General features: G+C 31.4%; 1 protein-coding gene across 3 annotated transcripts in view; it reads left to right on the top strand.

The window, feature by feature from the left end:
* The window catches only part of GRIA4 (glutamate receptor, ionotropic, AMPA 4), a 673,532-nt gene that overhangs the window by 600,953 nt on the left and 60,643 nt on the right, over positions 1 to 11,936 (top strand). For 2 of the 3 annotated variants that reach the window (XM_010855154.1, XM_010855155.1), the window contains exon 10: positions 7,202 to 7,408. In XM_010855154.1, coding sequence (XP_010853456.1) covers positions 7,202 to 7,408 — 207 coding nt within the window. Of the gene's footprint in view, positions 1 to 979; positions 2,164 to 7,201; positions 7,409 to 11,936 lie in introns of those variants that run through there. The other variant, XM_010855156.1, reaches the window with a different exon arrangement.

The following is an 11,936-nucleotide window of genomic DNA, read 5'->3' as shown; positions in this document are numbered from 1 at the left end:
TTTTAAACATCATATATTGTTATTATGTTTTTAAACATCAATGTAATAATAGCTAATAGTGCTTAAAATTATAACTTTCAGGTAATTTATTAATTTAATAATGATTTGCATTGTCTTTATAATAGAGATATGAATGTTAAGATTTTAATGAGCATGTTTTACACAACTGTATGCTTTAAAAATAAATTTTGTTTTATATTTATATTTACTTCACAAAGGAGTTTTTGTACCGATTATTTTTCTCATTGACCTGTGGGGGGAAAATGCATTAAAATTTATTGAAATTCTCCTACATTAACAAAAATATGATCTTCATTCGATCACATTATAAAATTAAAAATACTCTAAATCTTAAGTCTGCTTTTTCAAAGAGATTCTCATGAAATTATCTTTTAAATAGTGTATCTCATATTTGTCTCTTCTAAATTCAAACATACTCTTTATAGTCAATCCTAGTCAAAGGAGATCAACAATCGGTAACTGTTTCTATCTAATTTTAAGTTACATATCCACAGCTCACTGTCTCATTTGGCAGGACACATTTTTTAATTTTTATAAAGCCCTTACTCTAAATGAAGAAAAACTATTTTCTGTAATTTAATTTTTATCTTACGTAATTTTAACTTATGTTTTTAGTAATGTCAAATTATTTCCAACATTTTGACATTGAGGTCAAAGCATGAAAATGCCAGAGAAAAGCTTTCACATGTTGCAATTAATTTTATCAGTGTTGCGCCACTAGCTAGCAACTTAATGTTAATCTGTCAAGCCTTAATTGGAAGTTTATAATTTTAGAATTCAAACCAACCAACAGGAGCTTTTGTGTATGAATGAAAAATAAATATCTTCTAACTTAATTGTGTAATGCATGGGACTTAAATATATGTATATATATATGTATATGTACATATACATATATATATTCCTAAAAAAGACGGTAATGGAAAGTCATACTTCAGTACAGTCCTCCTCTTTTCAGCCTCTGATGAAGAATCCTATTTTAAGAAATTGATCAAGAAAGAAATGAGCTCCACGTTGTTCGACTATTCCTAACTAAAGCTCAAGTCTTGTTCTTCTGTGTAGTAAATTTAAGCTAATTGTTCATTTGGGATTCTTCTTGGATGATCAACTCTGGACTACCAGAAAAAAAACCACACTTATTTTTAAGTTCTGTGACTTTCCTGAGATACTAGAACAAAGAAGAATTAATCCTCATCTTTTTCAAGAAACTAAATGTTGAAAAATAATACTTAATTCTGACGTATTTATTCCCATATCTTGAAATGAGGTCATTGTACATAAATGATGAAATTTTAACACTTCTAATGCCAAGAGTAGATTTTCTAAAAGTAAATATCTATGAATTTGTGTCCTTCTTTTCTGGATACACATAGTTGCTTTCCTTAAATTTTTTTTTGAAATTTTGCCTGTTCTACATGAAATAAGGTGTTTTAGTGTTCATTATAGGTATAATGTAGATTCTGTTATTAAAGGGGGTGGAGATACAATTCTTCAGGCCACAATATTGAATTAGTTTTGCAAGCATGGCTATTTTTCAGAAAGCACGCTGTCAAAAAATGATTGAAAAATCCAGTTGTTTCCTATATATCTAAAGACTATTCTGTACAGTTATCTTTTCTTTGACAGTGATGTCACCAATATTTTTGCAATGAAAATAGTGCAGTACTAGTATCTGTCTTTTGTATAAAAATGTAATCTCTATATAAATAATACCTATGATCTTTGCAACTTCAATAATTCAAAAACAAAAATGCTAGCATCCTTTCGCCAAAAGTGTTCCTTGTATTTGCTTTTGTTGATATTATCCCAGGACCTATGACATCTCCATCATCTCTTTCATCTTGAAAGTAATGTGCTTTTTTGTAGATGAATGAGATATTGACACTGGTGTATTATAATCCCTCAGATTAAGTTGAAAACTTTCAACAGGAATGGAATTGGTTAGATATTAAACTATGTGCAAGACAGATATCTAGACATAAAAAGAAGGCTGTTGTGGCACTAGAACTCATTCATTTTGATCAGAATTGTTATGACTTTGCTGTTCTACCATTTGTCTTTCCTTTGTGTATGTTGTTATTTACATGTTGATGCACTGTAATAGTATATGGTATTGTTGAATAAAGTTGATTGAGAAATTTATTTATTCATTCACAAATATTTATTAAGCGTCTGCTATTTGCTAGGCACAGTTATAAGCCTGGGATATGTTAGACAAGAAAACAGACCAAAATCCTGCACTTACAATTGAATTTAATTCTAATGAGAGAAAGTAGACAAAAAATATAATAAGTATAGTAGATACCATTTTTCAATAAAATGTGTCTTTAGCTTTTTGCACTGCTGAAATCTATTTGTTTTATGTCTTCATTTTAATGACTAATTTATTCTTCCTGAATATAGTCATTCTGAATATAACTTAACTAAATCTAAATAAAAGTAAGTTTGACACTATAATCACATGAGAATCATGACTACAAAATTGAAAGATCTAAAGTTTTGGATTCAGATGCTCAACATTTTTTCTCTTTAAGTCTTAGTGACTAAAAATTTTATAAAATTTGTGAGACTATGACCATGTTAATTTAACATTTTACATTCAAAAAAACAACCTAAGGAAGCCACATCTGTGCCACGTGGTTTAGCTAAATGTAGCAATTGAGGGAAAAGTGGTTTGCAGTAGACATTGGGGTGGTGGTTTCCTCTGCAATTTCACTACTTTCTTTGGCTGAACTCTCTGGAAAAGGAGAAATGCAATTAAATTTCAGTCAATCTCATTTTTCCCCAAATCTTTCACTGAAAGTAAATGAAACATAACTCATTACTAAACTAAGAATGCATTTCTTACCATCTCATGAACTCAACAATCCTTTTGGAAATTTTTCCACAAAATCCAAATATATTCACTGCAGTATCATAATTACTTTATAAGCCTCAAAACAATTTTATTTATAACAGTCCTTCCATAAATATTTTTTATTCTTTTTATGAGTTGTTTGGTAGTTTATCTTTTTATGTGGAATTTTGTAAATGCACTGCACGTAGATACATATGTATATACAATATACAAGTGCATATTTATACATACATATAAATATCTATACAATTTTTTAATTTTCTTTCTTGAACAAAATATTAATCTTCCCAATACATGCATCTGCTTCCAAAGAGTTTATAACTCAATGCTTTTAAATGTTATTTCTAATAAACTTAAAATTATGCCACTATTAAATTTACTGATTTCTTAATAACATTTTAATGTTCATTTATAAGAATTTTACCCACAGGATAAATTATCTACATTAAAATTCTTTGGATAAAAGCAAATATCCACATAGCAAATAACTTTTGATATTACTGATTTTATTATTTTACCTGTTTTCAACTAGTGGTTTCAATGATTATATTTGTGATGTTTAGAAAATCTTAAAGCTTTTCCAATAAATATATACTTTGACAGTTTTATTTTTGCTAAATAGCAAGACAAATATTCCAAACAAAAGTTTCCCCAGTAGGAAAATGATACTTTATTTATTGAAAATCATCTTAATTCATTTATATAGGCATTTTCATAAGCAAACCCTAATGCCATAGCTTTAAACAGAGATTGATTTCTTTCCTGAAATAGCAGAGCAGATGTAGAACACTATGCATTATGGAAATTGTACTAATAAACTCATAATCACTAAGAAGTAATGCATTTCAAATAACTTCTAAGGAATTGTTGTCCCACAGAACATAGCAATTGATAACAAAGATGGTAGGTTATAGCCTTCCATTTTAATTCACAGTTGAGAACCTGGGGCTCCAGAAGGTTGCTTATCAAAGATGGTTCACAAACACCCCTTAATGATTGACTATAACTCATTTTTTACTATACTGAAAAGACTTGGTATTTTCTTCAGCACAACTTTGTACTGAGTCTCCTCAAGTATGCAGTGTTTGAAGGGCTACTTGTACATAAATTATCAGGTTTGAGACGGGACAAATGAAAAGGTTGAGAGCATGTTGAGGATTTGCTGCTAATTTGGATTTAACATGAAAGAAAAGGGAAATGAGACAGATTCAAAGAAACTGGAAAGAGCTGAGCAGCTATGAGAGATCTTATTCAAGAAACGCCTAGCTGTTCTCTCCTTTCGTTCTTCCATCTTCCTGAGTGTGATCATCTTATTTCTCTTAATTTGCATGCACCACTATTTGAATCTCAACAATTATTCATGCCCCTAAAAGTCAGACGTGACTTAGTGACTGAACAGCAGCAAACTTCTAATCAACATTTTCAATAAACTAAAGGCTTCTCTAGCCTTTGTTGGTTTGTTTGTTAGGAAAACAAAAATCTGATGGGTGCTGCTATCCAAAAAAGAAAGTGAAAAATATCAAAGACACTAAATAAATTTGTATTTATAGATACACATGCCTGTTTCAAAAGAGATGATCTGGAACTCATTAATATTTACTTTCATTTTGAACCCCTGAACCAGAAGTTCTAATATAAATACCTTGCCATGATATTCTTATTTAGGAAGCATTGATAGACCAGGAAATCTTTATATTTATTGAATACCTTATATTTATTGAGTAGCAGACACTATGAGGAAATATGGAAAGGTATTAATACATTGTTTTTTCAAAAATTTCATTCACTAAAAATACAGAAATTCATATGTTTAATCTTGTCTTCTCTCTTGTTAAATCACATGAAATCTCAAATAGTTGCATGTATTTTGACAGATGCTACAGTAGCTTCAAAAATGTCCAGACATTCAAATTATGGGTTCAATTTCCACTCCTGCTAGTTCTGTGAAATTGAACAATTTGTTGAAATTCTTTAAGCTTAAATTTTCCATCTGCAAATTGGGAAATGCCTACCTCGAAATGGCAGTGTGAAAAATAAATAAAAGGATACCATTAAATAACAGTTAAATAACTTTGTACTTGACGCAGAGCAAGCACTAAATAACTGAGGGCTTGTATTATTTTTTCCTATATATTTTATTATATATGGTGGTCTCCCAGCATTCTCACTCCTGTACCTTTATTACAAAGAATTTAATCATAATCGTAAGAGGATGAGGAACATATATAATTTATTTTTATACCCTCTAGTTCCCAGCAAGCTGCCTTCCACACAGCGGGTATTTATGAAATATTTGAGTAAACATTGAAAATGCAGCTTTTAATGAAACAAATTATTCACTATATAATGTAGAGGGGATTTTGCAAGCTAGATGATAATACTAGCTAAAGAGACTTCTATACACAGCTAATACACATTTGAGGGCTAAAATTCATGTGTTCAAGTATTTCAGACTCTAGAATTTATCAATCTTAGTAGCAAGTGTAAACCTTAGCCATACTCCTTTTGAAAACCTCTCATTTGCTTTATTAACAACCATTTCAATTAGAATGTTAAGGATTGTGCAAATATGCAATTTGTGCTTGTTTATACATATTCTTCCATATTTTAATTAACTATCGCAAGAAGAAAAGAAGCAAAATGAAAGTATTGGTTCATTTTAAGTAATATTCCATAACATATTTTAGAAATTAACAATCTTGCAACAACTTACAATTTTTATAACCACATTCATATTTTACAAAATGATTTATATCTGGAGAATGTTTTCTTTAAGCTAACAAATAATTTTCTTCTATCTAAAGAGATAATTAGCTGCCTTTATTTTGTAGGTGGAGAAATTTCTTAACCAAGTCCAGTGTTAGAATATCCATCAAATTCAAGAAAGAAGTGAGAGACTTCTGGTTCTTTTGGCCATGTCTACTTAAGGCAGGATTTAAGAAAATATAAGAGCAAATCCTGAACAATTGCCCACAATAGAGTTATTTAGGGCATCTCTAAGAGAAAATCACATATTATATAATTTACACTTCTATTGCTTTTTAAAATAGTTTCTATAGTTACAAAGTATTTTAAAACAAAATCAGAATTAGTGTAGTCTGCCATGTAATGCAAAGTAAATCATCTTCTAATCCAGAGTTCTAAGAGCAAGTTCAACTTTCCCAACTACAGATTTGCTGGGAGAAAAGAAAAGATATGTATTAAAATTATTAAATGAATATCACAGTGCTATTTTGTAAAATATAAATCATGACTTCAATAACATTGTAGTCAAAAGTGGTCATTCCTTGTCTGCAAATGATTAAGAAATCTGAAGTGTGACCTGGAGTTCTGTATGTACTGCATGTTCACTGAGCCTATCTTTCAGTTGGTGGCATTAGGTTTTATTTATAAAATCAAGTGCTTTAGTTTCACAGACTTTAAATGGTTTGGTTTAGGGATGTGTATGTGTGTGTGTGTGTGTGTGTATGTACCAAAAACTGTTCAGTTATGAATTAGCAGTAATCTTTTCATTTCACAATAATTCATCCTATTTCATCTTATTGCTTCAAAAACTAAATGAGAATATTACTAAAAATATTACTTGAAGAGTTATGATTTTCACAATTGGGAAAAATTATTAGCTTCCATTGGGAACATATTTTTATAATAGAATAAAAATTCTTGGATCACAACCTTAATTAAAGCCAAGATACTGGACAATTTTAGGAAAACCAATTTAATACAAATTAGTATATAAAATGTTAAGGACTGTAATTTGTTTCTTCTTTGCACTTGCTAAATACCTGCTCTGACCAAGGCATCTTGCTAAATCTCAGAGAGCAAAGAAAAATAATATGGCTCTTTTCCTGAAGGGAGTCACAGTTGAATGTGGCTAAACAAGATGCAGAATACAGAGACCTATAACTTTGAATAAGTCTTTTATTACACAAAGTTGACTCCTAAGTAATCTTCAGGTCATGAGATACTTTGAAAATGGTAATCCCATTGCCATAGATGATAATTTATGCTTCTCTAGTCAATTATTAACATATATTTTTCCTATCACAGTCACAGTGCTAAGTATGTAATAATCACTCAAAAGAAATTTACTTTATTTTAAAGATTCTATTTTTAGTATAAAAACAGAATCTATAAAGCAACTTAATATACTTCTAAGCATAGTTATATATTCATCTGTTTTATTATCAATTTCTTGCCACACAAAACCAGTGTGTGTATTAGTACTAAATATCCATTTGTTAAGTTCTGAAAGTGAAAGTTGCATAGAATTTTTGAATGTTTCATAATTTCTCCTTTACAGTTCTACTTCTCTCATTATAGGAATCCCCATATGTTATGTACAAGAAAAATCATGAAATGTTTGAAGGAAATGACAAGTATGAAGGATACTGTGTAGATTTGGCATCTGAAATTGCAAAACATATTGGTATCAAATATAAAATTGCCATTGTCCCTGATGGAAAATATGGAGCAAGGGATGCAGACACAAAAATCTGGAATGGGATGGTAGGAGAACTTGTTTACGGGGTAAGCAAATCAATCTATTAGAAAATTTACTTACATAAACCCGAAAGTTTTTTTCACTTGGGCACATATCAATTGTTAAATGTCTATTGTTGTTTTTTTTAAAATTTGCAGTTACATTCAAAGAAGCATATATGATGTCAAATATTTCTCTATTTCATTAGTAATTTCCTAACAATTAGGGAAACTAATACTTGATAACTTTAAAAAGATAAAAATTCAGAATATGATATTCTATTTAAAAAAAAAACACTAACTTCAGTATCTATGATGATTATTCTCTTAAGCTTGATGCTGCTATATCAGAAACATGTTTTGAGAGCTACAAAACAGCTCCATTACTTATCTGTTACTTGATAATTGTAGGAGCAGATTTCCTTTAACAGCATAAAGTTGAGCCTTATTTTAGCTAATTATTTATATTTCTATTTGCTTGTATTTACAAGTAAATATCTTTTAAATTATTAGTGAAGCAATCAGCAAACTAGCTAGCATATATTAAAGACTCACCAATAACGTGAAATCTTACAACTCTGCTGAACACAATAAATTTAAACTTACATGCAATGACATCATAAAGCGATAATTTATTTCATAGTGGGCCTCACATGAAAGCATGTCAGGCCCTTCCCTTTGCGTTCACCAGATTTTTAGTGTACATATTCAAAGTGAAAGTGAAGTCACTTAGTCGTGTCCAACTCTTTGTGACCCCCTGAACTGTAGCCTACCACACTTTGCGTCCATGGGATTTTCCAGGCAAAAGTACAGGAGTGGGTTGCCATTTCCTTCTCCAGAGGATCTTCCCAACCCAGGGATTGAACCTGGGTCTCCCACACTGTAGGCAGACATTTTACCATCTGAGCCTCCAGGGAAGTCATACATATTAAAAGCCAAGGGCAAATTCAGTGTAGACATTCCTGCCTGAACTAGAACAAGATTGGTCTCTTCAGCTAACATTGCAGTGTTAAAATCAAGCCAGTATTTATCAATTGCCAGTGATGATATATTTCCAAAGTCCCAAAAATCAAACCTAGAGCCCACAGTGAGTTCTATTCATCAAGTAACCAATAAAAGTCATATACACTTGAAATGTATTCTGAAATTCCCTATAAGCCAATTTACATTTCACAAATTTCATGTTCAAAACACATTCTCTCTGATTAATTATCCAAGACTCCCTTTAAAATTTAAGAATTACACAAAAGTAATCCTTCCCCAGGAAAGAATAAAAGTAGAACAAGTTAGAACATTGGGCTTCCCAGGCAGCTCAAGTGATAAAGAATCTGCCCACAATGCGGGAAGCTTGGGTTTGATCCCTGGGTCGGGAAGATCCCCTGGAGAAGGGCAAGGCAACCCACTCCAGTTAGAACATAACTGAAGTATCTAGAGGGGCTTACTTTTGAGCCAGAACTGCAGTTCAATACTTTTGCGTTTCTACATCCTGCTTTCAGACCATGAAAAAAATGAACGTTCTCTGCACAGAACAGCTATAGCAGTAAGAGGAAATTATTTGGCATTAAAAAGAAATTCATTAGCTTTATAGTCATTTGAAAGAACTGCTGACTACTTAGGTGCCCTAAATGAGGAAAACAAAATTTTCAGTCTTAAAAAATCAAAAAGTATTTTACCACCGGGCTCATCAACGGTTTGATACTGAGCTTTAATTCTCAAAGAAAAAGAGTTCTTAAAGCATGTGTTTGTTGGTAATGTATTAAATTTTAAGATTTTAAATGTGAACACTAACCTAGTGCCTAGAACTACACTAATTCATTTACCTTCAGAAAACACTACTGAGTATCTCATCTCAAAAACGCATTCTTGAATTGTCAGTTAATTTCAGACCAGATAACTAATCAGTTATTTTCTACAATTGTTACATATCTCTCCTCTGGAGTCCTTACCAAGTTGGTAACCCAGGCTCACTCCTTTGCAAGTGTTCTTGATGATGTTTTATTGGGAGAATATTGTTTAAATAGTGAAAACAAGTGATATGAAGGGAGTAGTATAATTACAAACAACAAAATTGTACCACTAGTACATGTGTCACATGGCACAGAAAGTCACAAAGTCAGGCTGTTCTCAGAGAGAGAAGATAACATAATGGTTATTACTCTTTATTGATTCCTCAGCCAGTTTGCAAGGATTTAAATAATCTGATCTTTACCACTTGAGTTGTCCAATTCTTTCCCGAAAAGAATCTTTGTTCATGTCTCATATACTTTCCACAGATTTGATATATTCCATTCTGGTGTCTGCAAAGCCTTTACTTGCCTCTCAACTACTTTATTTTTCCTTTCTTACTGCTAATGCACACATGAATTCTCAGTTTACAAGCCTTAAGTAAAACTCTGTATATATTTTTCTACTCAACAAAGCCAGCAAGATGATTAACTTTGAGTCCGTTTATTTATTTATTTTTTTTTTACTTTATCCTTTGCAAACCTTGTTACTGTAATTGTTAGGAATAGATTATCTGCCAGACACTTAGATGTGATCTCAGCACACCACCAAGTGGTTACCCCAAAGCTCAAAACCTCCCTTACACTTTCAGGTTCTTTCTGCCTGTCACTACTGCACACTGCAACAAATTCCTCATAGGATCTTCTGTGGTATACTGCTCCAGGGCCTTTTCCTGTTCCCTACTGTACTTCTGTATGCATATTTTAACCAAAGAGATTTTTCTCAGAGCAAATTCCATGTCCTGCCAACACTAGAATTACTTGTGAAAGTGAAGTCGCTCAGTCGTGTCCAACTCTTTGCGACCCCATGGACTGTAGCCTACTAGGCCCCTCCATCCATGGGATTTTCCAGGCAAGAGAACTGGAGTGGGTTGCCATTTCCTTCTCCAGGGCATCTTCCCAACCCAGGGATCGAACCCGGGTCTCCCACATTGTAGGCAGATGCTTTACCGTCTGAGCCACCAGGGAAGTCATACCACAAGAATGCTGGTTCATCAGCCTCACTCCAGAAGTCATTGAGAATCCAAATATTATCAAGCTCTTACAAAAGACATTTTTCTCAATTTTGGGAATCACTGAGAGCTAATGGAACAAGGCAAATGCAACATCTCCAAAGTTAGCAGAGAAAACTCAAATATATCTTCTGTTCCTTGGCCTCTTTCAGAATTTCAAGTGTGTCCTTATTGAGCATTGCCATCAACCACTGTTATCTAATGTTTGCTTTCCATTGCACCTAGTTTTATGTGCTGGAGACTCTTTTATTTCTATTCATGCTCCTCTATCTTTAATGTGTTTAGTCTCATTAATGGCCATTGTATATGCAAAAAATTTCAGAAGATACTACACAGAACAGTGTAGTATTCGAAAGGTGGTATTTCACAACAGAGAAAGGAAGCATTATCCATTTATCCCTACTGGTAAAGCAGGACAATTTTGTAATACATTGTTATGTTAATATGCTAGATAAATTATAGGGGGATTATAGGTACTAGAATAAAGTATATACTGAGGTTGATCATACACTATGAGAAGGATTTTTCTAAGCATGAAACCAAAGGCTGAAAATACAAAAGTATAATTTTATGTGGCTACAACAAAATTTTAAATCATGTATACTAAAATAAAATATCACAAACCACGTAATGTAAACAAAACGATGACTAGGAAGAATATTTAAAATATATATATGGAAAATAATATTTTAACATATTTAAAACACATAAATTAATGAGCAAAAAAAGAATAGCTCCTATGGAAGTGGGGAAGACTGTGACAAGTAATATATAAAAGGAGTAAAATTGTCAGTTTTACAAAAATTTAAAAAATTCAAGTCAGTACAATGAGATCAACAAATTGGTGAAGATAAATGAGAATAAATGAAAAAATCCCCTGGAAATACACAGGGAATATCCAGTGTTCAAAGCTGAAGGTGCTTTCACACAGTGCTGATAACAATACAAATTTGCATGATCTTTAGGGAGAAAAATTGGGCAAAATATGTAATAAGCATTAAATAACAAAGATATATGTAAGGATTTGTCTTCAAAGTTGTTTATATCACCATTGTTATAAATTGTGTTAAACCGGGAATAATACAGATATCCCCCCCAAAATAAATTGAATGAGTAAATTTTGATACTTTAACATGATAAAATATTTGCAATCATTAAGACTTATTTTTACTATATATGTTGAAATAATGTTGAAATACCTCATCATATTCTCTTGAGAAAAGGAATTATAAAATATCATGTTGTATATTATCCAATTTTAAAATAAGAAAAATAATATTCATAAAATAATTTCTGATAGGGCATATTTAAAAAATAAGAGTAATGAAGGAAATGAAGATAACTTTTCTTAATTTTCTGTTTCTGTTTTTATATCCTATATCTACTTCATATATCACTGTATAATGAAAATTAAACAAATAATAATAATAATGGGGAAGTAATAACCTCTCAAAAATGATTCTGACTTTTGTATGATATATAGGCATTTTTGATGTGAACTAAATTTATTCCCACTTGAAAACATATGCAGTTACTTTTCAGACACTCTGTGGAAAGCAT

This window comes from Bison bison, unplaced genomic scaffold (assembly GCF_000754665.1).
Source record: "Bison bison bison isolate TAMUID 2011002044 unplaced genomic scaffold, Bison_UMD1.0 scf7180017864355, whole genome shotgun sequence".
NCBI classification, from domain to species: domain Eukaryota; kingdom Metazoa; phylum Chordata; class Mammalia; order Artiodactyla; family Bovidae; genus Bison; species Bison bison.
The sequence above is the reverse complement of the archived record's forward strand: the minus strand, read 5'-3'. Positions and strand labels throughout refer to the sequence as shown.